General features: G+C 35.4%; 1 protein-coding gene across 1 annotated transcript; it reads left to right on the top strand.

Moving 5' to 3' along the window:
* The first annotated feature begins 294 nt into the window (after nt 1–294).
* slc25a22a (solute carrier family 25 member 22a) lies at nt 295–21,549 on the top strand. Its single transcript, XM_081356711.1, has 11 exons — nt 295–409; nt 8,794–9,005; nt 13,855–13,980; nt 14,066–14,121; nt 14,987–15,077; nt 15,613–15,670; nt 17,920–17,980; nt 19,460–19,607; nt 19,695–19,849; nt 21,041–21,116; nt 21,206–21,549. The coding sequence occupies exons 2-11, from the start codon at nt 8,986–8,988 to the stop codon at nt 21,357–21,359; spliced, it is 945 nt and encodes a 314-aa protein (XP_081212837.1). The 5' UTR covers nt 295–409; nt 8,794–8,985; the 3' UTR covers nt 21,360–21,549.
* Nucleotides 21,550–26,415: the final 4,866 nt, after the last annotated feature.

Below are 26,415 nucleotides of genomic sequence, written 5' to 3'. Positions count from 1 at the left end.
AATCAGTGATGTTCATTCTTCTGTGTTTTTATTTATATATTTTTTGGTAACAAGTGGGGTGTATTCCTCAATCCAAAAGGCACTCCAATACTTTGATGTAGGATCCTTCTACACCCTATATTTAACTCAAGGTCACCGTTGCGTCACGGCGATGACGTCAGAAAGCGTCTACGTTAACCTCAGAGAGATCTGAGGGCTTCGTGGCCAGTAGGAGGCGTCACTTTCTCCCGTCCTCTCCTCCTCCTCCTCCCGCTGACTCGGGTCGTGCTTCTACTCCCTCCCTTTCCTCCAAACACACACGAACGCTAGTAACACCGGCAGCTTTAACTAATATCACCCCGTCACCGGAGGAGGAACATCACATGAAGCCATAATTATCCGGAATAACGGGAAAAAACAACAGGATCCTGTAAGTAGCGCTGTTACACTCTTCTAAAAAAGACCAGCATTTGTATCATAATCATATTAATATTCGTGTTGCATAAGGAAACGTAGTTCAGTTATTCAGGATTTGATTATGTCAGCAGGAGAAACAGAAATAACGGTACGGCGGTGAATACGGTGTGATGCGGCGGATCGGTTTCCGTTATTTGGAAAAACACAATTCCTTCATTCCTCATCGCGAATGTGATCAACCTAACCGTCAAACGAGAACGCGCTTCTTTGACAGCTTCGTTAATTCTAACGGTGCTCTAGTTTGGGTTCCGCGCGCGTGAACATCTGCTTTTCATCATACAGCGGTGCGCGTTTCATCTGCGTGCTTTTGTTCTGGTCGTGCGCTAGTTGGGTTTCGATCCCCGCGGGATTAACCGGCTCCACGGACGCGGGTGTGTGTGATATCTGATCAGAAGCATTAAGACGGACTGTGTGTGTCTACTAGATCTGCAGCGGATCATCATCACCAACATCAGGGCGCTGCGGCGCGCGCGCTCTCGATGCGCCGTACGTGCGCGCTCTGGAGTCTCAGATTTGAACAGGATTCTCTGCAGCAGAATTATGTCATCAGAGACTCTGCGACCTCGTTCAGATACTGCAAATATTTCTTCACTCGTTTTTTTTCTTCTGTATATTTTGGCTATAAGTTTTGCAGTGATGAAACAACTGCGTCCTTGGCCTAAAAGCAAACGGCCTTAACAAAAAATAGCTATAGTAGGCTGTCAAGATGATAGCCATGATGGACCATCGTTATAAAACTGGATTATACTATGTATATTAAACTGGAAATACCATGTAAATGGCATACTATACACGATTTCCAGTACCATGGTGTGTTTTTAAAGTACCATAGCATTACCATTACTGTACCATGGTATTCATTACTCTGGAGTACCATGCAAATATGGTGTTGCATTATTACAATACACATACACCATGGGATTTAAATGGTATTGTGCTTCAAATAATGCTATCTTTCAGATAAAAGCATGATATTAAAAAAAAAAGACCATGGTATTTGCTGTCTTTGGCTGTTCCTCATATTGACTAATCTTCACCTTTACAATGTGTGTCTCAGGTGACCTTTAGTGTAAGTTAAACGACTGCTCACAGGGCAAAGGTCACTAGTTAAGAGGAGCAGAACACCTTGCAGATAACAGATTTCTTGTAAATTGTCCTACAGTCACTGCCGTATGAAGATATTCCCATAGTATCTCACTTCAAAATAATAAGTATTTATATTATTTTGCTTATTTTGGTTTTATATTTTAATATTGTTTAAATTTTGTGTCGACATAATTAGATACAAATATGTTTTTAAACGTTTCTTTAAATTCTTACCGAGTTAATAGTGAGCATCGTGAGAGAAAGCGAGAGTGAAACAGCATACAGTCTGAACACTCTCAAACACACACACACACACACACATACACATACATACACACCCACACACACAATCGCACACACACACTCACACTCAGACACCCACACACACACATACACACACACACACACACACACTCACTCATACACACTCTCTCTCACACACACACACACACACACACACACACACACACACACACACACACACGCGCGCGCGAGAGAGAGATAGAGTACTGTACATCAGCTAATTAACCAGCCGACAGTGAGAGCTCAGTGTCTGATATTAATCTCTCTCATCTCATCACTCTTGACGCTCTGTCTTTGCTCTTCAGTCAGTCAGTCACTCACACACTCATCACTGTCAGCTCTTTTCTGCACACACTGATACACTGCTCAAACTCTGAGACTGAGTCTACTGAACGCTGAGTCAGTCTCTTTCATTCATTCTTTCTTTTCTTTATTATTTTATTTTTATTATATTTTTCAAAATTAAATTAAATAAACACACACACACACACACACACACACACACACATATATATATATATATATATATATATATACACATACAATTTGTTCCTATTTACATTTAATCATTTAGCAGACGCCTTTATCCAAAGTACATCTCATTGGCTGCCATTTTTTTTCTTATGAAACTGATGCATTTTAGCCATTAATTAATTTGGACAGTTAATTTTTATAAACTTGCTCAAGTCAATCCAGCAGAACCAGATCAGACATAGATGATGAGGAGGGAGAGAGGAGAGGACAGAGAGACTGAAACACTGTAGATGAGCCATTTCAAGACATCCAGGTTCCGTTGAACTTCAGACGCTAAACACACACAGACACACACACACATCTGTTATCAGAGTCAGATGAATGACGGGTGCGGTTTGGTCAAAGGTGCACAGATTTCTCCTGGATTCAGGAATGGCCGACAGCTGTTCCCTGCTGGAAAACCAGATCATAGCAGCGTAAAGAGCAATCATCTCAATACTTTTGTTCAGCAAGGACGCATTCAATTGATCAAAAATGACAGTAAAGATTTATAATGTTAGAAAAGATGGAATAATGTATATAATGCATTATAAAAGCACCTTATGATGCATTGAATGACCTCATGAATAATAAGTTATAACACATTATAATAATTATCTATACATTGTTACACCTGTTAGAAAGTATAATTTATTAAAACACATGACAAACAAACTATTTCAGATGTAACAAGGAATCTGCAAATATGAACATTTCACTTATTTATATATATATATATATATATATATATATATATATATATATATATATATATATATATATATATATATATATATATATAAGTAATGCATTATAACATACATTACAAATGCATTTATAATGCATTATACATAAAGGCTTTAAGGAAAGTGTTTCCAAGATTTCTGTTTCAAATAGATGCAGTTCTTTCTAATCATCAAAGAATCCTGATTTTTTTTTTTTGCACCATTTCCATAAAATATGAAGCAGTGAAATATGAATATGAAGCAGTGAAACTGTTTTCAATAATAATCATAAATGTTTCTTGAGCAGCAAATCATCACATTAGAGTGATTTCTGAAGGATCATGTGACACTGAAGACTGGAGTAATGATGCTGAAAATTCAGCTTTGATCACAGGAATACATTATTTTTTAAAATATATTTAAATAGAAAACATTTATTTAAATTGTAATAATATTTCACATTTTTTACAGTTTTAACTGTATTTTTTATCTAATAAATGCACCCTTAGTGAATATAAGAGCCTTAAAATATCTTACCAGCCCCACACTTTTGAACGGCAATGCATATATTTTCAATATGTTTTAATAAATTATACTTTCTAACAGATGTAACAATGTATAGATAATTATTATAATGTATTATAACTGTTATTATTCATGAGGTCATTCAACATTGCCTGACCAGCTGATGGTCATAAATGACGGACTAGAAACATTTTCCAGCTTACTTCAAAGATATATTTAAGTTGCAATTACATGATAATTTTAAGTTAAAAAGAGCAATTAAAATGTATGAGTTTGCAAACTTGTAACTTATTATTTGGGTTTACTGTGAGTCTACAGTAAGAAACTGTGGCATGTCCAGAATGAATGATTGTGATGTTAAACACACACACACACTCTCTCTTGGCTTCACCAGCTGCTTGTGTTCTCAGGTCTGGTTTGTCTACTTTCCTCTCCTCCTCCTCTCCCTCCATCTTTCCCTCCCTCCGTCTTCTCTCTCCTCCCACCAGCTGTCTCTCATTACAGCTCCCTCTTCACTCTCTTTACACTCCTCCATCCTCGTTCTTTCTCTCTGCATCCCTCCGTTTGGCTGAAACATAACACGTTCATGGGTGTATTTTATATATGACATTGTTTTTAGACATGGCACAATGCCATAAAAAAAAAAAAAGATGGAAATGCCATACATAAATAACTGGGGAGGTACAGAGATGGTGATACCATGGTACTAAAATTCATGTACCATGGTATTTATTTGGTACTCTACTGTACTTTAAAGAATACCATGGTGGATGTGGTATCAAAGGGTATTTTTATATACACTATCGTTCAAAAGATTGGGGCAGGTAAGATTTTTTTATGTTTATGAAAGAAGGCTCTTCTGCTCACCAATACTGCATTTATTTGATCAAAAATACAGTAAAAACTGTGAAACATGATTACAAATTAAAATATCTGTTTTAATGCGTCCAAAGCTGAATTTTCAGGATCATTACTCCAGTCTTCAGTGTCACATGATCCTTCAGAAATCATTTTATGCTGGTTTGCTGCTCAAGAAACATTTATTATTATTATCATCAATGTTTAAAACAGTTGTGCTGCTTCATATTTTTGATTAATAGTAAGCTCAAAAAACTGTAACAGTAACATTATAAATGTCTTTACTGTCACATGATCAGTTTAATGCGTCCTTGCTGAATAATAGTATTAATTTCTTTAAAAAAGCCCAATGTTTTGAATGAAAGTGTTTGATTATTGTCTTCATATGGACTGTTAGTCAGCACAGACGTGTGTATGAACATATTAACTCTATACGTTCATTAGTCACCAGTGAATTACATTCACACACATGTAAACGACAGACTTGAAATCTGCTGTAAGACGTGTGGAAATCTCTGGCGCTCATTCACAGAATTTTTAATGCCATCTTCAGTCCGTTTCCATGGCAACTATCTCAGTTCTGTTGTGTAGAAATAAAGTGACGGAGAGCATGAGGATCAGAGCAGCATTAGCAGCTCGTAGTTGTTCTTGTGGATAGTTGACGAGTGTTTTTTTCATTCCTCTCCGATGGTCTCAGGAGTTTGAATAGGGGTCAGAGTGGCTTTATGGTGGTTTTAAAGTGGACACACACACTGGTGCATGCTGGGTAACAGCTCAGGGTTTGCTGAAAGTGCCTATTCAATGACATTATTTTCTCCACAGTGGCATTAAAAGGCAATTTAGGCAAATCACATCAAGTCAAATTTAATTATATAGCACTTTTCACAATATACATTGTTTCATAGCAGGCAAAATCATGATTTTTATGTATATAATGTTTATGATATCTTAAGTTGTTATCTTTGTAGCAAGGTAAAGACACCGTGAATATTGGCAATTTATGGAATATTGCAGTATTTATTATAAATGATTTATGTGCACATCATTTATTTATTTTAAATGCTTTAATCAAAATAACTTCCCTTGCAGCGACTTCTCTTCTCTGATGATGCGTTTACTGGTGTGAGGGCGGGGCAACCTGTCACTCACATGAGATCCACCAATAGCAAACCAATAGCAAACACAACACTGGGTGGTCTCAGTCCGCTTCCAAACGAACTCTGGTGCGGTTCGACTAAATATGAACGCAACACGGACCAAAGACATGTAAACGAACCAAAAACAGGATGTGATGTCACAAGATGCGACAGAATCCTAAATCATACATGTTTTTTCTCATCATAGTCGCGATGTTTCCCATCACAGTTCAGTACAGGATCAGAACCGCGTCTCCTCACAGCAGATCTGTGTGTGTGACGGAGGGATTGCTGACGCTGTTTTGAATCGTTTACACATTTTATAAGCTCTTCATGAGTTCTCAGCTGGTCAAAATACCATCATATGTAGCAACGCATATACAACGAGCGCATTTATCGCAGAACACAGCATTGTTTTGGATGTCAAGAAATTGCGTAATAAAAGCTGACCAATCAGGTTGTGAATATATCCCTATGCCTTTACCATCCAATCAATTCCCCATGAACAAAATCAAGCCCCGCCCTACATTTGTTCTTGTTTGAGAAGCCGTTTCACTCAGATATACGTTACAATAGGGAAGAAAACACTATCACATCTTCCGTTTTTTTATCATGTCTGTCATTTAAATTTAAACATGTTAAAACTTGATTAGTTGTGTTGCTCATCAGTTGATCAGTTATGTTGTTTAGCTAGAGTTCTAGGTACGTGAGACTAGTTTGAGCCTGTTTGTGGCCTGAAGAAAATTTGATATGTTTCTGCTGATTATAAGACACACAGACCGACAGATATCTCGTCATCTGACTTGTCACAAGACCAAACCACTACTTAGACAAAAGCATAATTCTCAGCTTCTTCTCTTCCTCTATTGATTGAAACCGAAAGCTAAACATTCATGAAGAAAACTTTCACTGTTCAGATATTACTCTTTAATACAGGAGTCTTAATGGACAATTTCTTTGAAGTATCCACTTTATCTCAGATGTTTTTCATTTATAAAAATAAAAAACACTTAAAATGAAAGTTAATGACATGCTCAAAGTGTTATTTTAGTATTATTTATATACTTTTGTAGTACTTTGAAATCGCTTTTATTTTTTATATTTTCTGTTTTCATTTTTAGTAATTTTATGTGCCTTTGTCATTTCTTTTTAGCTTTTTATTTCAGTTTTAGTTATTTTAGTTTTTCACCTTGAACTTCAGTTAGTTGCCAGTTCAACATTTCTAATGTTCGTTTAGGTTTTTCATCCACCGCCTTTTTCAAGACGCGTAACAGCTTTTAAAAATCACGAGCGGGGCAATACTAATGTATTTTATGTCATTGAATAAAACGTGAAAGTGTCTTGAGCTTGTGTTCATCACAGACATTATTTCAGCCATTTAACCAAAATCCCATTCAAAAACCCAACTGACCTCAGGACGATGGAACCGGAAGTGCTAAAATGTAAAGTTTTGTATGTTTGTATTTGCATGTACAACGAGCGCATTTATCCCAGAAACACAGTATTGTTTTGGATGTTCGGATCTGGTTGTGAACATATTCTCTATGCCTTTAGGTTCGATGTTAAAAATGCCAATGTAAACGCTAAGCGGACAAGGACTAAATGTTTGTGGGGTTTTTTTTTTGGTCCGGACAAAACGAACCAAGCGAACCGAATTACAAGTGTGAACACACCCTTATCCATCTATATTCCATCTTCATCATCACGAAACCTATGACACAATAAAAACACAGCTCTGATCACAGCATCCTCCATCCTCCAGTTCTTGACATTCTTGAAAGCCGAGCTTAAATGACGTCCCTACTGGCAGTGCGAATGTTCCTATAAAAACCCTATTAAGAGACAGTCTCTTCTAAAACTCCAGAGACATATGAGTCTTTTTCTCATGAGGAAAATCTGAGAATCAGGAGAACTCCGCAAAAGTCTCTATTTCTTTCTAGCAGAAGTGACTTTGAAAAAACAAAACAGAAAAAATAGAGATTATTGTCATTTTTCATTGTTGCTGGTCCTTCATGTGTCTGAGACCTTGTGGGAGACATTAAATATCTGTGATTTAGTGTTCACTGATAGTAGGAACATTGTGCCAGTCAAAACAGACCTGATATTCTCTTGAATCACGAGGAAGACACTGAGAGAAGTTAAAAACAGCAGGATGGAAAAATAACAGTCCTGCTGAAAGGAACAAAAGGTTTCCAAACTGGTTTGTGCTGATCTAACATATAATAATGTTTATGGTAAATCTCACGAGTGCATCCATTCTCTATGAGTGAAGAAAAAGAGGAACCCAGACAGAGAAAATGCAGAATTGAAGGTAGAAGAGTCCAGTCCAGTAAGCAGAAATCAGGAAACGCATCAGTGGAGAGGAGAAGGAAGAGAGGGAGGGAACGGAGTGAAAGAGACTAGCTGATTGGCTGAACAGAGGGGAGGAACGAGGGGGGAAGACTGACTGTCTTCAAGTTGTTCAAATTCCACATATGATTAGCAGGAAACACACACACAGACGTTCCTCTCAAACACTATCTGATTCTTGACACACACACCGAGCTCCCTGCCTGAGATTTCAATTAAATTTCAATTAAATTTATATATAAAGCACATTTAGAACAACCTTAGTTGGCCTAAGTGCTACTACAGAGCTCCTAAAGGGACATGGTGACGGGGGGGAAATTAGACGGGAGGAAAAATTATTTGTTGATGCTTTTACGTTCTCGCAAAGGTTTTGCGTTCCGCCGAGAAACTTTGCATTTGCCTGAAATGTCCTCAAAAGGTTTTTCGATTGAACGCAAAGTTTCTCGAGTGAACGCAAAAGCATTGACTTATTATTATTATTTATTTATTTTATTTTTTTCCGCCACCATCTCCCTTTAGGAGCTCAGTAGTAGCACTTAGGCCAAATAAGGTTGTTCTAAATGTGCTTTATATATACACTGAATTGAAATTTAATTGAAATCTTAGAAAGGGAGCTCGGTGTGTGTGTAATGAATCAGATAGTGTAAGCTATTTTAAACTTCCTGTGCAACCAACAAAAATGAATAAGAATAAAAATAAGACATAGTTGTTCCTGAGATGAGAGCAACAGATGTAGAAGGAAAGGAAAGAGTCCAGTGTGAAGAATTCCTGGAGTCAAACAGAGAGAGATGACACCTGTATCATAACCACACTCAATCATTCTCTATTCCCGTGTCTTTCAGATATCTGGCACAGGAAGGCGAATGGACTGAGATCCCAAAAGACTCTGAGAAATCTGCAAAGACGTGAAATTTCTGTGAAATCTGACGCCTTAAACACACACACACACACACACACACACACACACACACACACACACACACACACACACACACACACACACACACACTGAAGAAGTACAGGGACCCAGATAAATGGCTGACAAACAGATCAGGTGAGTTTCAAAAAGTCAAGCATCACTGGATATAGACTTTTTACACCCTAGCAACCACATAACATCATAATGTGCATAGAACCACTCAGAACACCTTAGCAACTGGTGGAAAAAGTACTGAAAATTTGTACTCAAGTACAAGTACTGTTACATTGCTGAAATAATACTCAGTTACAAGTAAAAGTACTGTTACATTGCTGAAATAGTACTCAATTACAAGTACTGTTACATTGCTGAAATAATACTCAATTACAAGTACTGTTACATTGCTGAAATAATACTCAATTACAAGTACTGTTACATTGCTGAAATAGTACTCAATTACAAGTACTGTTACATTGCTGAAATAATACTCAATTACAAGTACTGTTACATTGCTGAAATAATACTCAATTACAAGTACTGTTACATTGCTGAAATAATACTCAATTACAAAATAATACTCAATTACAAGTACTGTTACATGGCTGAAATAATACTCAATTACAAGTACTGTTACATGGCTGAAATAATACTCAATTACAAGTACTGTTACATTGCTGAAATAATACTCAATTACAAGTACTGTTACATTGCTGAAATAATACTCAATTACAAGTACTGTTACTTTGCTGAAATAATACTCAATTACAAGTACTGTTACATTTCTGAAATAATACTCAATTACAAGTACTGTTACATTGCTGAAATAATACTCAATTACAAGTACTGTTACATTGCTGAAATAATACTCAATTACAAGCACTGGTACATGGCTGAAATAATACTCAATTACAAGTACTGTTACATGGCTGAAATAATACTCAATTACAAGTACTGTTACATTGCTGAAATAATACTCAATTACAAGTACTGTTACATTGCTGAAATAATACTCAATTACAAGTACTGTTACATTGCTGAAATAATACTCAATTACAAGTACTGTTACATTGCTGAAATAATACTCAATTACAAGTACTGTTACATGGCTGAAATAATACTCAATTACAAGCACTGGTACATGGCTGAAATAATACTCAATTACAAGTACTGTTACATTGCTGAAATAATACTCAATTACAAGTACTGTTACATTGCTGAAATAATACTCAATTACAAGTACTGTTACATTGCTGAAATAATACTCAATTACAAGTACTGTTACATTGCTGAAATAATACTCAATTACAAGCACTGGTACATGGCTGAAATAATACTCAATTACAAGTACTGTTACATTGCTGAAATAATACTCAATTACAAGTACTGTTACATTTCTGAAATAATACTCAATTACAAGTACTGTTACATGGCTGAAATAATACTCAATTACAAGTACAAGTACTGTTACATTGCTGAAATAATACTCAATTACAAGTACAAGTACTGTTACATTGCTGAAATAATACTCAATTACAAGTACTGTTATATTGCTGAAATAACACTCAATTACAAGTAGTTACATTGCTGAAATAATACTCAATTACAAGTACTGTTACATTGCTGAAATAATACTCAATTACAAGTACTGTTACATTTCTGAAATAATACTCAATTACAAGTACTGTTACATGGCTGAAATAATACTCAATTACAAGTACAAGTACTGTTACATTGCTGAAATAATACTCAATTACAAGTACAAGTACTGTTACATTGCTGAAATAATACTCAATTACAAGTACTGTTACATTGCTGAAATAATACTCAATTACAAGTAAACGTACTGTTACATTGCTGAAATAATACTCAATTACAAGTACTGTTACATTGCTGAAATAATACTCAATTACAAGTACTGTTACATTGCTGAAATAGTACTCAATTACAAGTACAAGTACTGTTACATTGCTGAAATAATACTCAATTCAATTACAAGTACTGTTACATTGCTGAAATAATACTCAATTACAAGTAAAAGTACTGTTACATTGCTGAAATAATACTCAATTACAAGTAAAAGTACTGTTACATTGCTGAAATAATACTCAATTACAAGTACTGTTACATTGCTGAAATAATACTCAATTACAAGTAAAAGTACTGTTACATTGCTGAAATAATACTCAATTACAAGTAAAAGTACTGGTGTCAAAAAATTACTTAAGTAAAAGTACAAATTACTCTTCTCAAAAACTACTCAGATTACTAGTTAGTAGTTACTTTTTAGCCGGCGATAGGTATTGTATCACCAATAAATATTCAATCAAATCATAGATCTATGGATAAAATAGCTACTTTCAGAACATTTTTACCTTATTGACGAAGGACATTAATTAGTGGTCATGATACTGGAATTTCTAACTTCAATACGACACCTTGAAAAATGTCAGTATTCAGTATCATTTTAAATACCATCAGGAAAACCAGCACATACTGTATACTGCCATATAGATATTTTAATATCTACATTTTTGTCCATCCATTTTGTCAAGGCAATCATTATTTTTAAGCTTCAAAAAGCACAAAACTCATTGTAACAGTAATATATTTGAATGGAAAAGTTCAATTCAAGTTTTCTGAAGAGACACGTCTTTATACCATGAACGGATTTTAATTTAGGCTTTTGTTTACATATTTAAACATTGATCAATAACCATTGCAATTATCCAACTTAAACATTTGCTCACTCTGTGTATTTGTCTTTACAATAGGGTAACGCTGTTGCAATAGCTCACACACAGCACAAGGAAGCTTGATTTCAAACTGAATTGAATTTACAAAAAGACAAGTAAACAGTCAGTAATAAAATAAGAACAAATAAAATAAATTACCTCAATGCAGTTGAGGTATTCGAAACATGGCAACTCTGAATTTTTATATAGTTAGTTAACCCAAAAAGTTCTGTCATTAATTACTCACCCTCATGCCGTTCCAAACCCGTAAATCCAGTTCATCTTTGGGTGATATTTTTGATGAAATCCGAGAGCTTTCTGACCCCACATAGACTGTAACGTCATATCTTTCAAGGCCCAGGTAGTGAAGACATCATTAAAATAGTCCATGTTCCTACAGAGGTTTAACCTTAATGTTATGAAGCAACGAGAAAACCTTTTGTGTGCAAAAAAACTAAAATAATGCCTTTTTTCAACATTTTCTACTCTTCCCTTCACTTCTCCGACGCTATTCACGTAGTAAACACAGTGCAGCGCTTCCGGGTTCTACGTCAGAACGCATGCGTCGGTGTGCTCACATGATGTCTTTACTATCTTTCTGGGCCTTGAAAGTTGTTATGATGTTGTAGTCTATGTGGGGTCAGAACACTCTCGGATTTCATCAAAAATATCTTCATTTGTGTTCTAAAGATGAACAGGTTTTTAAGGGTTTGGAACGACAAGATGATGAGTAATTAAAATCCCTGTAAAGGCAATTCTAAAAAAAAAATCGAAACGCATTATAAATGTTAGAAATGTATTGCTAAAACGTATTACAAAGACTGTGAACTGTGAAGTACTGAATTGTGGAGTTAGACCGTTAAACAGTTTTTCACCATTGCTGTGTTCCGGATTTTTTGGGCGGGGCTAAAACGGGGGCTCGATGACACACTGGAGCCCCTGAGCTCCTGGACACGCCCCTACTTGATGACGCACTGGAGCCCCTGAGGCTGCCCCCTCCCCTATCAGTTCGCCGCTCAATCACGAGTTAACTTAAGTCTTACAGTCAGTATTATTTACTACAGCCTACAGTTTGCTAGCAAGCTATGCCTTCGTCACGGTAATGCATATTACCTGGATGCGATCACTTACAAAACAGATCGGTGTCCTTATTTAAATTTCCAAACAATGATCAAATCAACAAGAGGTGGATTAATTTTATGAAGAGCCACCTTGATGGAGAGCTGAGGATCACTGCCAAAACCCGCCTCTGTAGTGATCATTTTACACAAGATAGTTTTATAAACATTCGTCGGAGACAACTGGAATTCACTGTTAATCCGCTTTTACTGGAAATGGGGCCGAACCGACTATCTCCCGCCTCGGCCTTCATCCTCCTGTCGAGTCGACAACTGCTGCCATCATTGGCAGTGCGTGCCCACTGCCCGCGAGTCAACTTTCCCACGAGTGGGCGTGGTTTCAGCGCAGCCAGCGGACACACCCCCAGCATTTGAGAGCAGAGACCACCTATTTTATTTACTTGGCTGAGTTTTTTTATCATTCAAATTTGGCTGGGTGGCTAATAACACATTTTTCTGTGGTGTGACAAACTCAGAACACATACTTAATTTTGACTTTACAGGGACTTTAATGACCGAATTTTCAACTGCATAGTAATGCCCTGGCAACCACCCACAACACCCTAACAACTGCATAGTAATGCCCTGGCAACCACCCACAACACCCTAACAACTGCATAGTAATGCCCTGGCAACCACCCGCAATGACCTAACAACTGCATAGTAATGCCCTGGCAACCACCAACAACACCCTAACAACTGCATAGTAATGCCCTGGCAACCACCAACAACACCCTAACAACTGCATAGTAATGCCCTGGCAACCACCCGCAACACCCTAACAACTGCATAGTAATGCCTTGGCAACCACCCACAACACCCTAACAACTGCATAGTAATGCCCTGGCAACCACCCGCAATGACCTAACAACTGCATAGTAATGCCCTGGCAACCACCCGCAACACCCTAACAACTGCATAGTAATGCCCTGGCAACCACCCACAACACCCTAACAACTGCATAGTAATACCCTGGCAACCACCCACAACACCCTAACAACTGCATAGTAATGCCCTGGCAACCACCCGCAATGACCCAACAACTGCATAGTAATGCCCTGGCAACAACTTTAAATGAATGATTTTTTGCCCTGGTCTCTTATTTGTCTGATCTCCTCTCGTCCTTTGCTCCAGTTTGCCTGCCAAGCTAATAAATGGCGGTGTGGCGGGACTGATCGGCGTTACCTGCGTGTTTCCCATCGATCTGGCCAAGACTCGCCTTCAGAACCAGCAGAATGGATGCCGTCTCTATACCAGCATGTGAGTGTTCAAAAAGACGAATCGAATCATATAGAAGATTCAGTTCGTCAGGTTTCACATGTGAATGATATACTGTGCTCTGCAGGTCAGACTGCCTTATTAAGACCATCCGGTCGGAGGGATACTTCGGCATGTACAGGGGTAAGTGCAGGTTTACATGTTAGTGTTTCAGCTAGTGCTGTCAAATCGATGAATCGCATATAACATAAACATTTATAAACATAATATGTATATATGCATATTTGTATATATACACACTATATCACACTATATACTGCATACTATATACACACTATATACTACACTATATACTGCATCCAAGCCTTACATCACCAAGTGCAATGCAAAGCGGGGGATGCAGTGGTCTAAAGCACTTTTTGCAAATTTTGGACAATTTCATGCTCGCAACTTTGTGGGAACAGTTTGGGGATGAATCCTTCCTGTTCCAACATGACTCCAACATGACTTCCAACATAAGGTCCATAAAGACATGGATGAGCGAGTTTGGTGTGGAGGAGCTTGACAGTCCTGACCTCAACCCGATAAACACCTTTGGGATGAATTAGAGTGGAGACTGCGAGCCAGGCCTTCTCATCTAACATCAGTGCCTGACCTCACAAATGCACTTGGTCAAAAATTCCCATAAACACACTCCTAAACCTTTTGGAAAGCCTTCCCAGAAGAGTTGACACTGTTATAGCGTAAAAGGGTGGGCCAACTCCATATTAAACCCTACGGATTAAGAATGGGATATCATTAAAGTTAATGTGCATGTAAAGGCAGATGTCCCAAAGTGTGTGTGTGTGTGTGTATATATATATATATATGCACACACATATACAGTATATATACACACGCACACACACAGTATATATACACATACACGTCGCACACACATATGTATTTACAAACTTTTACGATAGATGCGATTAATTGATTTGACAAGCACGACTTTCATTATTGTGAGAGTGAAGGTGTAACTGAATACGTGTGTTTTCTCTCTCAGGTGCTGCGGTGAACTTAACTCTCGTCACTCCAGAAAAAGCCATCAAGCTTGCAGCAAATGATTTCTTCAGATTTCACCTCTCTAAGGACGGGTGAGACATAAACACACACACACATACACATACAGCAAATGCACAAATCAATATAAATACGATGACTAGCATTTTGAGCTGACTCTGCCCATTCACACACTCTGACACATCATCATCTGGTCTGACACACTGGTTGGTTCCCTTCCCGACCTTGAACACATGCACAGACACAGATCACCATTCTCTCTTCTCCATGCTATCAATATGGTATTTAAACAGCAACAAATGTACACATTAAAATACTGTGGTATTACCATCTAACAAGCCACAGTAGTCACATACCGACACTGTCAGACATCTCAATCAATGCAGCTCGCAGGATTACATTACCAGAGCGACATTAATATTAAACAGGGGTTGAAGCACACTGACAATACCCACAATGCCCTGTTCGGCTGCGTCTCCATGGTGACCGAAAACGGCACCGGTGAATTATTGACCACCGCCGTCGAGTCAAAGTGTGAATTATTAACAACCCTCGGTGTGTGTGTGTGTGTGTGCTGATAATAAGTGAATTCATCTGTCGTTCCCACAGGCAGAAACTCACTCTCCTGCGAGAGATGCTGGCCGGCTGCGGGGCGGGAACATGTCAGGTCAGTGTGAACACACACACACACACACACACACACATCTCAGTAATCTATCTGATGCTTCAGCCTCCATTAATAGATGTTCCACTGTTACTTTATTCACGTCTGCACACAGATGATTCAGCAGCAGACAGATCACTGAGACAAAACACAGATGCATTAAGGGTACAAACACACTCCCTTTAAGCATTCACATTATACACACGTGAGCTCGTCTGCCCCCGTCAGCCTTTGTTCAGCACGTTTACCTGAAGCAGGTGCTCATTCAGAACCAGCTCTGCTTATTATTCTGAACGCTTGGCTAATGTGTGTGTTCTTCCATGATACAATACTTAAACACCCCTTGTGTACCAAAAGCATATATTTCATTTATTTTATATTGCATGAAAAAGGCTGTATGGAAACCAAAAGACAAAAGGCGCATTTATTTATAGTATTATTTTATTTTATTTTAATATTTTAGTATTATTTATATGCTAAGTATTTTTTAGTGCTGTCAAATCATTTAATGGTGATTATTTGCATCTAACATAAAAGTTTGTATGTGTATATATATATATATATATATATATATATATATATATATATATATATATATATATATATATATATATACACACACAGACACACACACACTCATATATATTTTTTTACATATTTTTATATATAGATGTGATTAATCGATTTGACAGCACTAGTATTTTTATAAATTTATTTTTGAAGTAGTGTTTTATTTTTTTATTTTAACTTTAGTTGAAGTTTTAGTAATTATGGTTTTTTTTTTTTATTACTTTTTAAAAAATATTTCTATTTAGCTTTAAAAAAAATATTATTATTATTATTATTATTATTATTATTATTATTATTTCAGTGGTATTCATTTTAGTACTTCAACTTTAATTAATTAATTTTATTTTTAAGTTTTTATATTTTTGATTTTAAATTATTCATCTAATATTTTTATTTCATTCTTCCATATTTCTCTCTCCCTATATATATATAATTTAGAATGTTTTTTTTTATCATACATATACATACATACACATATATAATTTCTTATATTAAAATATATATATAATTTCTTATATTAAAATATATATATAACATAAATTCTTCTTATATAACAAATTCATACTAAACATACAAATATATACATATATTAAATAAATTATATTAAAATACATATTATTTAAAACAAATACACACATTAAAAACCTCAGCTTGGATGCAAATGTTATGAATGCAGAACATATTTTAACATCCCAAGTACTTTAATTTAGCATTAAACTGAGGTAACATCATGCAATGCTCAGACGTTGTGTAGATATATATATTGATTATTGATAATAAATCAATACCAATCAGTTTATTTATAAATAAAATCATTTTATTTCAGACGGATGGAGAAAATAAAGTGGTTGGAGTAGCAATTACGTGCACTAAGCATCGCGTTGCGTTCCACTTATTGACTGACTTAACTGAGTTATACACAACATGAAGATGGTCACCTCTGTCACATGACTGGATCACTATGTCCAGTCATGTGACAGAGGTGACCGTCTTCCTGTTGTCAATGAACAGGTCTATAACCATGTGGGGTTAAATGATGAGATTACAGCAGACTCTGGATTAAGACAGGCGATATACACACAAATAATCCCATCAACTATAGTGCCGAGTCAGGTTTGTGGATGAACATTGCAAACAGACCCACAGTATAACCCACTTACTGTCCTGCAAACCCCTTCAGATTTGATGAAAGGTGTAATTGTGTCTCCAGTGACAGCCGTGCTAGCACACATAAACTCTTCCCTCGTGGCGTCTGTTCTGCTGATGTCGCAACCTCTTTTGCACAGGAAGAAAATATTTCTTCAGAAAATATAAAAATAAGTCCCATTACGGAAGTCAAATGGGTTGCAGATACCATTTTATGAACCCATTTGAACCTCAGCATGTAGGAGGATATGCTAATTGTATGTTTTTGTGTGTGGTTGTTCCTTTCTAAGATAGTAGTAGCATAAAGTACAGGTTTCCAGACGGCAGAGGCTCCGATAGGCTTAATTATGGTAAGCTAAAGGAGAGACGTCGGTGTAAAATGTCTTTTAAAAGCAGTTTAACCATTTGCAACTGGCTTTAGGTGTGACTTCTAACTCCTTATGGTTGATTTGAATACGTGTGTGGCCCTTTAAATGTGCTTGTCCTCATTTTCATTGGCTGTGAGTTTCCTCTAACCTTGTTCTGTTATGTTGCAGGTCATCGTTACAACACCGATGGAGATGCTAAAGATTCAGATGCAAGATGCTGGAAGAATCGGTAAGAATCGACACTATAAAAGAGGAAAGAATGAAGAGACATGAAGTGAGAAATCAAGACTCAGGACAGAGAAGAGAGATGAAGCACTGCCACCTTGTGGCCACATTGCAGCACTTCTCCCTGTGCATTAGGCCTATCATTTTGTAATTTTATAGACAATAAGCAATACATGTGGTATTTATTTGTATTTCACTTTTATAAAAGCATCTGCTAAATGAATAATTACATTTCTTACAGAGCAGAGGTTTTTAGTGAAGTACCGCTAAATGTGTCTGTTATAAAAAGTCATTATCAACAATAGTATACAATTATAAATATACTATATAATTATTTTTAAATATCGTTTTTTTATATATTTTTAAATACTAATTATTAAATGTTGAATATTTTTCAATATTATTTCTTTCATTTTTAAAATACTGAATACCAAAAAAGTAATTGTCAGCAGTACTTAATTTTTTTAAATACTGGATATTTTATCCAGTATATTCATATTATTATTTTTTTTTATGTTAAATAAAATAAAAAATAAAAAAAATACACATTTTCTATTTTTGAAATACATTTTTTTTAATATTATTTTTCTTTTTTTAAATTCTGAATATTATCATTGTCATCAGTGCTGGATCATATTAATATTTTATCATATCATATTTTAAAATAGTGAATATTATTTATTTTGTATATTTAAATTATATAGAATTATTTCAGTGTTGATTTTTTATTATTTAAAATACTGACATTTTATACATACTGACATTACATATTTTAATCAATATTATTATTTATATTTTTTTTAAATAGTGAATATTAAGTCATTGTCATCACTAATGAATCTTAAAGTAGTGAATATTATCTTTAGCATATGAAAAATTATATAGATTTTTTTTATATTTTTTTATAATATGTTTTTTCACTGTTTATTTTTTTAAATACTGAATATGACATATTTGATCAATATTAGTTATTTCTATTTTTTAAATATTGAATATTAAGTCATTGTCATCAGTAATTAATCTTATTTAAAATAGTGCATATTATTTATTATATAATAAATTATATAATAATATATAATAGATTTTTTTTTTCAATATTTATTTCTTCCTTATGAAAATACTGAATATGAATATCTTATCAATATTAGTTATTTCTATTTTTTAATATACTGAATATTAAGTCATTGTCAGTGGTACTTAATGTATAAGCAATAAAAGTTTCCAACAATTGTTTAGAGATTTGCTTAAAAGTTATTTTTCTACATAAGGAACATTTCGACAATGCCTTCAATCTAATTTTTGGTAACTAGCAAAGTTTGTTCACAAGTTTAGATCTGCCTAATAGAAGAAGTCAGCAAGAGTAGAGCGCTCAACTGTTCATCCATTAGGCTTCCTTCAGTTTCCTTGAGTTTCATATAAAATGAAGTGGATTATGTTTGTGTAGTTGAACTAGGCGTGTGTGTGTGTGTGTGTGTGTGTGCAGCGGCCCAGAGGAAGCTCATGCCTCAGGCTGTGACCCCCGGGGGCCCCGTAGAGCTGAAGTCCCCCACTGCTATGCAACTCACCAGAGAGTTACTGAAGGAAAAGGGCATCGCGGGACTTTACAAGGGCCTGGGAGCCACGCTGCTCAGGTGAGGGACACACACTCCAACTTCATAGCAAAAACACTGACAGAGTGCAGCGCAAATACTTCAGCTTTGTGTTTCCCTTCTCTTCAGGGATGTCCCGTTTTCTATCATATATTTCCCTCTGTTTGCTAATCTGAATAACCTGGGGAAGAGAGGAGGCGAGGGTCCCGCACCGTTCTACGTGTCTTTCCTGTCGGGCTGCGCTGCGGGGAGCACGGCTGCGGTCGCCGTCAACCCTGTGGACGGTACGCTCCTCATCTCAGCGTTTAGCACGAGAATGTGTTTGGATAGTTCCTGCTCTCCTGTTGCTCTGTTCCAGAGAGCCTCCATCTTAGAAACACACCCGATGCAAAGATTTATTTCAGCCTAATTTAGCAGTAAAGGGAATCCCAGAATGCTCTGTGGAAAAACATACACTCATTATCAGCCGCAAGGCCAGAGAAATGACAAATACATTTCATTCAGCACTGAAAATATCAATAAAATAGTTCAAAATAATACTAATAAAATATGAATTTATTACAGAATATTAAATATTTTTCTATATTTTAAACACTGAATATTAATATTTATTATATATTTTCTAATATTTGTTTATTTATTTACTTTTAAATCTGAATATTATATTAGTATTATATTGTCTCTTTATTATTGCATATTACATTTTTTTCAGTTTTTTTTGAAATACTGAATATTATTAATTCAGTATATTAAATATTGTATTGTTTTCAATATTAGTTTTATCTATTTTTTCAATATTTATTTTAATTTGTTTAAATACTGAATATTAAATACTATTTTTATTACCGAATATAAAATAATGAAACATTTTCAATATTTGTTTTTTCTATTTTTTAAATACTTAATTTTTATAATATGGATTATTTCTTCAATATTTGTTTTTAAATACTGAATATTAAATATTTTCAGAGTTTTTTTTGGTCTATTTTTGAATAGTGAATATTAAATAATGAATATTATATAATATTATATATTATAATATATTAGTTTTGTCTGTTTTTATAACTGAATATTAAATATTTTTCAATATTTGTTTTTTTTTCTATTTAAAAAAAATACTGAGAATTAAATATTGAATGTTTTCTAATATTCCCACCCCCCCCCATATTATTAAAAATGTTTAAATTAAAAAATATATATTTTAAATACTAAATATTAAATATGATACACATGCTAATGTCAAACAATTTCAAGTCAATTCTCCCTTGAACTGAGTTGCTTCTCAAGTTTCAACTCTGTTCTGATCAGTTAGTTAGCAGTGAAGCGACTCATAGCTTTAGAAACAGAGCCTGTGTGTGTGTGTGTGTGTGTGTGTGTGTGTGTGTGTGTGTGTGTGTGTGTGTGTGTGAGCAAAAACTGTTGTGCAACATCCGTGCGGTTTCACAAGTGACCGTTGAACGGCTTCTGTGTTCCAGTGATAAAGACGAGACTACAGTCGCTAACACGAGGAAGTCAAGAGGACACTTACAGTGGCGTGACGGACTGCATCAGGTGAGCTCATCACGTGACCAGATCAGCCATTACAGCAGTTTGGGTACAATTTGGGGTAAACCGATTCCCTCTTTCCCATGTGACCACAGGAAGATATTACGCAACGAAGGTCCCACTGCTTTCCTGAAGGGCGCGTACTGTCGAGCTCTGGTCATCGCGCCGCTCTTCGGCATCGCTCAGGTCATCTACTTCCTCGGCGTGGGCGAATACATCCTGAGCCTTCTGCCCAAACAGAACAACTAACCGATCATTCCCGACCCATAATGCCCTGCACCAGTCCGTTCCCCGCCCTCTCTCACAGCTCGTCATTATCCAAGGATCTAAGCGTGACGCCCAGCAGTCTGACTGGTTTTAATAGTGTGTTGTCGTGCCGTGTGTTTTGATCTGAATGTGGTGGTTTTCATACTGAGCATAAAGTGAGGTTGTGTTTGCCAAGCTGCCTGTTTCTGTCTCGTCCGGTCTCGCGCTGAGACCAAACCATATCCTTTTACGAGCGTTTAATCTGGGAAGTTGTCGTGGCTTATCTCGAGACATTTAAAGCGTAAAATCAGCGATCAATCGTGACGCTTTGATTCGTAGAGCTCTTGTTAATGATGTAGTGAAATATCAGCTCTTTTTAATTGTTAATTTCCTGGAACAAGAGGGCGTGTAATGTTGATTAGTTTGATCTTTCTTTCTTTTTCGACCAACCCTGAACGGCTTTCCTCCGGGCTCAGAACGACCTTGAGGAAAAGTGTGTGTGTGTGTGTGCTGACCTGAGAGGAACACATGTTTCTGCATATCAAGGCTTTATTCAGCGCATGTTTTTGAAATGACGTGTCGTTCGATTCGTTTTCCTCTAAAAAGCTGTGAGAGTCGCATCAGTGAATTAGACTTGAAAGCATCTCTCAAATTAGCCCAATCCAAATGGAAATGCCTCCAACCAGGGGCGTAGCGACTATTAAAACTTCCCAAAAGTTCCCACGCTTCGGGAGATGATTATTATCGATTAAGAGATTCGTTTTGCTTGGCCACAGCACAAGAGAAATTATCCGATGCAAATCTGTTTCGTTATTTGTAGTCAGAACTGCGAAATAGCATTAAATACCGTCTAAAAACTCATTTAAACCACCTTTTGTAGGCAGTTTGAGGCTTAATTAAAACATTTTGGGTATGCAAATTCCCTTTTTTATATTATTATTTAGGGATGGGACACAGGAAATGTCATACAAAGTGTACAGTAGTTATCGCACCCAAAGCCAGTGCTATTTTACATATTATTATAGTTTTTATTATTATTTTGAATTCGATTGTTTGTGTATTTTTTTCCTTTTTTATTTTAATTAATTTCATTTTAATTTCAGTTTTAGTAATTGTATGTTTGTATGTTTTTATTTTAATATTTCTATATAGTTTTTATTAATTTATATTTCAGGTTTAATTTGTATTTTTTACTAAATTAAAATTGGGGAATTTTGCCTTGGCAACTAGCTGAAAAATAAGTTTAAGTTTTGGTATATTTTATTTTATTTTATTTCAAATAACAAAAATGTTTTTAATGTTTTCAATTTATAATAATTATTTTAATTGCTATTTTAATTACAATAATTATTTTACAATAATAGCCCTGACTAAAACATTAAAAACAGTTTTGTTAATTGGAATCAAGCTGAAAAAATAAACTAACATATAATAAAAATATTAGATGAAGAACTTAAACTAAATGAAAATTAGAAATGTTGCCTTGGCAAAGTACTGAACGAAAAACTGAAATAAAACTAAAATTTCAAAATATTAATACAACAAAAACTAAAAATGACAAAAACAGAGCAAAATGACTGAAAATTTAAATAAAATTAAAATAAAAACTGAGTTTAAAAAAGCTAATTCAAAGTGTTAATAAAAACTATAATAATATATAAATACCATGCTTATGCACCAAATTAATATTTATGAGCAAAGCTGTGTCCCACCCACTGCAAACCAACTTTAACTAGTTATAGTTGTCCCACTACAAAAAGTTCACAACCCCTAGATTTTTAGCTTCATTTCTGTCGGATCAGATTTGAGAAAGAATAACAACATGCTGATGCCAAAGTAACGTGCATATTGATTGTAAGTGAATCTATGATGGGGGGCGGGGCTAAATAATTATGAATATTAATGCATTTGTCTGCCTGGATCGTGGAATTTCAATAGTCATTCCAGTTTTGCGGAGAATCCGAGAAGCACACACTCACGGAGTGACGTTCCAGACTTTGGATTGAAGTCATATTTATTGATAATCCTGATTATATAGATGTAAACACACTTATAGTATATCTCACTATATATTTGTATGGATAGTTTTATCAGTGTCTGATTGTTTGTGTGATCATTGTTGATTACTGTGTACTGCACACATGCAGATGATGTTATGATTATTGTTTTTGTATACGATGGCTTATTTGCACACCTCCCCGATCCTTCTGTTTATGTTTTTGGCATCTGGAAGAGTTATTAATATGCCAGTTTACACCATTTGAGCCGGACCTTGCGATGTATCAGTGTTGGAATCGTGAGCTTTTAGTTCACGCGTGCACTTGCAAATCAACCAAACGAAAACCCGAAACGGTTTCAGGTTGTAGTTCTCGTTTAATGTTTGCTTTTATTTCTTATTTGCAGCCCATTGTGGAGAGTCAAAACCACAACGTTCTCGCTCACAATCCCCGCCGTCGGCTAGAGCGAGATAAAGCTTGCTGTGTGTGTGTGTGTGTGTGAAGAGCTCACGCTGACAAACAATCGAGTCCGTTTCACACTGCCAAACGACTCCTGAACAAATCCCTGCCGATAATACCTCTGTCTCCTTTCCCAGTTTTAGCATTAGCACACTGATTTCCTAAACTCGTCCGGTTAATATCGTCCTGCAACTGAATGTACACTAGCATTCAAAAGTTCGGGGTCAGTAAGATTTCTTACTTTGAAAGAAATTAATACTTCTACTCAGCGATGGATGCATTAAATAGATCAAAAGTGACACTAAAGACATTTATAATGTTGAATCCTGACAGTTTCACCAAAAAAAGGGGAATATTTATGCATTACAATATCGCGTTACACCCTAAAAAGTAACTAATATAGTTACTTAGTTACTTTTTATGGAAAGTAATCCGTTACATTACTCATCTGGCATTTATAATGTTGAATCCTGACAGTTTCACCAAAAAAAAGGGGAATGTTTATGCATTACAATATCGCGTTACACCCTAAAAAGTAACTAACATAGTTACTTAGTTACTTTTTATGGAAAGTAATCCGTTACATTACTCATCTGGCATTTATAATGTTGAATCCTGACAGTTTCACCAAAAAAAGGGGAATGTTTATGCATTACAATATCGCGTTACACCCTAAAAAGTAACTAATATAGTTACTTAGTTACTTTTTATGGAAAGTAATCCGTTACATTACTCATCTGTATATATCTAATGAGTAATGTATCTAATATCGCTTATCTATTAGTACTATGTATTAGTCGTGTTACATGTAATGTAACGTGACTAATATCGCGTCACACCCTAAAAAGTAACTAATATCGTTACTTAGTTACTTTTTATGGAAAGTAATCCGTTACATTACTCATCTGGCATTTATAATGTTGAATCCTGACAGTTTCACCAAAAAAAGGGGAATGTTTATGCATTATAATATCACGTTACACCCTAAAAAGTAACTAATATCGTTACTTAGTTACTTTTTATAGAAAGTAATCCATTAAATTACTCATCTGGCTGAGTCTCGCGCTCTTACAGGCTTTGCATGTGTTTTTTGTTTTTTTTTTGCATATGTTTATGCATTCAATAACACAGCTTATAACATAAACCTTCATTTCCTTTGAAAAACACACATAGGACCAGATTTACTAACAGCTTACTACTAATCCTCTTTTGGTGTTAAAAAACGACTGATAAATTAGCGTGAACACGTTTATTTTTATTGCATATGCATTTGTACAGTAAGTGTTTCCCTTTCAGACGCAAAATTTATTTGGAATATTTAAATCAATCACGCAAGGTGATTTACTAAGGTTTGCGCTAGTCAATTTACTGGTGTTTGCGCCATTATTTACCGCCTAAAAACATCATGTCTTCAACCAGACGCTAGTTTGCGCTGCTCTTGATAGATTGGAATTTCGCTCGTTAATTACGTTAATTTGCCCTGTTTTGTAAATCTGGCTCATATTATATTCTGACCGTTGAGAATATAAATCCTGACTGATAGCTACGTATGTATGCCATACAAAACATCTCTTAACATTACGGGTTATATGTAGTTTAAAGAATGTTTAAGCAATTTAATTAAACTGAAAAGTAACATGCATCACATTAAAAAAAAGTAACTTAAGTATTAATGTGTACATTTATATAGCCATTCATTACTTTACTCGCTACATTAAAAAGTAATCTGATTACATAATGCGAGTTACTTGTATGAACACAATGATCATGTGACACTTAAGACTGGAGTAATGATGCTGAAAATTCAGCTTTGATCACAGGAATAAATTACATTTTAAAACATATTCAAAAAGAAAGCAATTATTTTAAATTGTAATATTATATCACTGTTTTTACTGTATTTTTGATCAAATAAATGCAGCCTTGGTGAGCAGAGGAGACTTCTTTCATAAATCTTACCGACCCCAAACAAACTCTCTAGAATATCACTAATTAATATGACGCTAAATCATAATTCGCTTGAGGTCCAGAGGGTTTTATGGTGCTGTCTAACAAGTAAACATGTCTAGTCTCGGTGACAATGAGACTTTATGCCATTTTAAAACTGTTCAGATGCCCTTATTTATTGTTTAATGGTCATAGGTTGGAGTTTACAAGGTCAACACACGCATATTCCTGTAGACCGGTTACCTCACATATCGTTAATTGTTGAAACGAATGCAAATGGAAGGAAGTTTTATGCCTGATTTGATGACCTTAATGACCTTGTTTTGTGAGCGTGTTTTTTCCTAGACATTCCAAAAGCTATGACGTATCTTAAGATCTGTGATTATTTTCATTATTGTGATGATTATTTTCTGTTGTTTTGCTTTGATTTTTAATTACGTGTCATGATGATGATGATTTAGTCTTATTTTTTGTTAACCGTACCTCTGATTTCCGTCATGTTTCATCAGCTGTGAACTTGAACTCATTGTGTTTGTGAGCTGTCGTGTGTCGTGTGAGGGGTCGTGCGTTTCTTTATCGTCGTTTTTGTATCACTAAAGTGTGTTATTCACTCTCTCTCCCTCGTTTTCACCATCTGTCCTTCTTCCTTTCGTTGT

The sequence above is a fragment of the Scardinius erythrophthalmus genome, assembly GCF_964197995.2.
Source record: "Scardinius erythrophthalmus genome assembly, chromosome: 24".
NCBI classification, from domain to species: Eukaryota; Metazoa; Chordata; class Actinopteri; order Cypriniformes; family Leuciscidae; genus Scardinius; species Scardinius erythrophthalmus.
The sequence above is the reverse complement of the archived record's forward strand: the minus strand, read 5'-3'. Positions and strand labels throughout refer to the sequence as shown.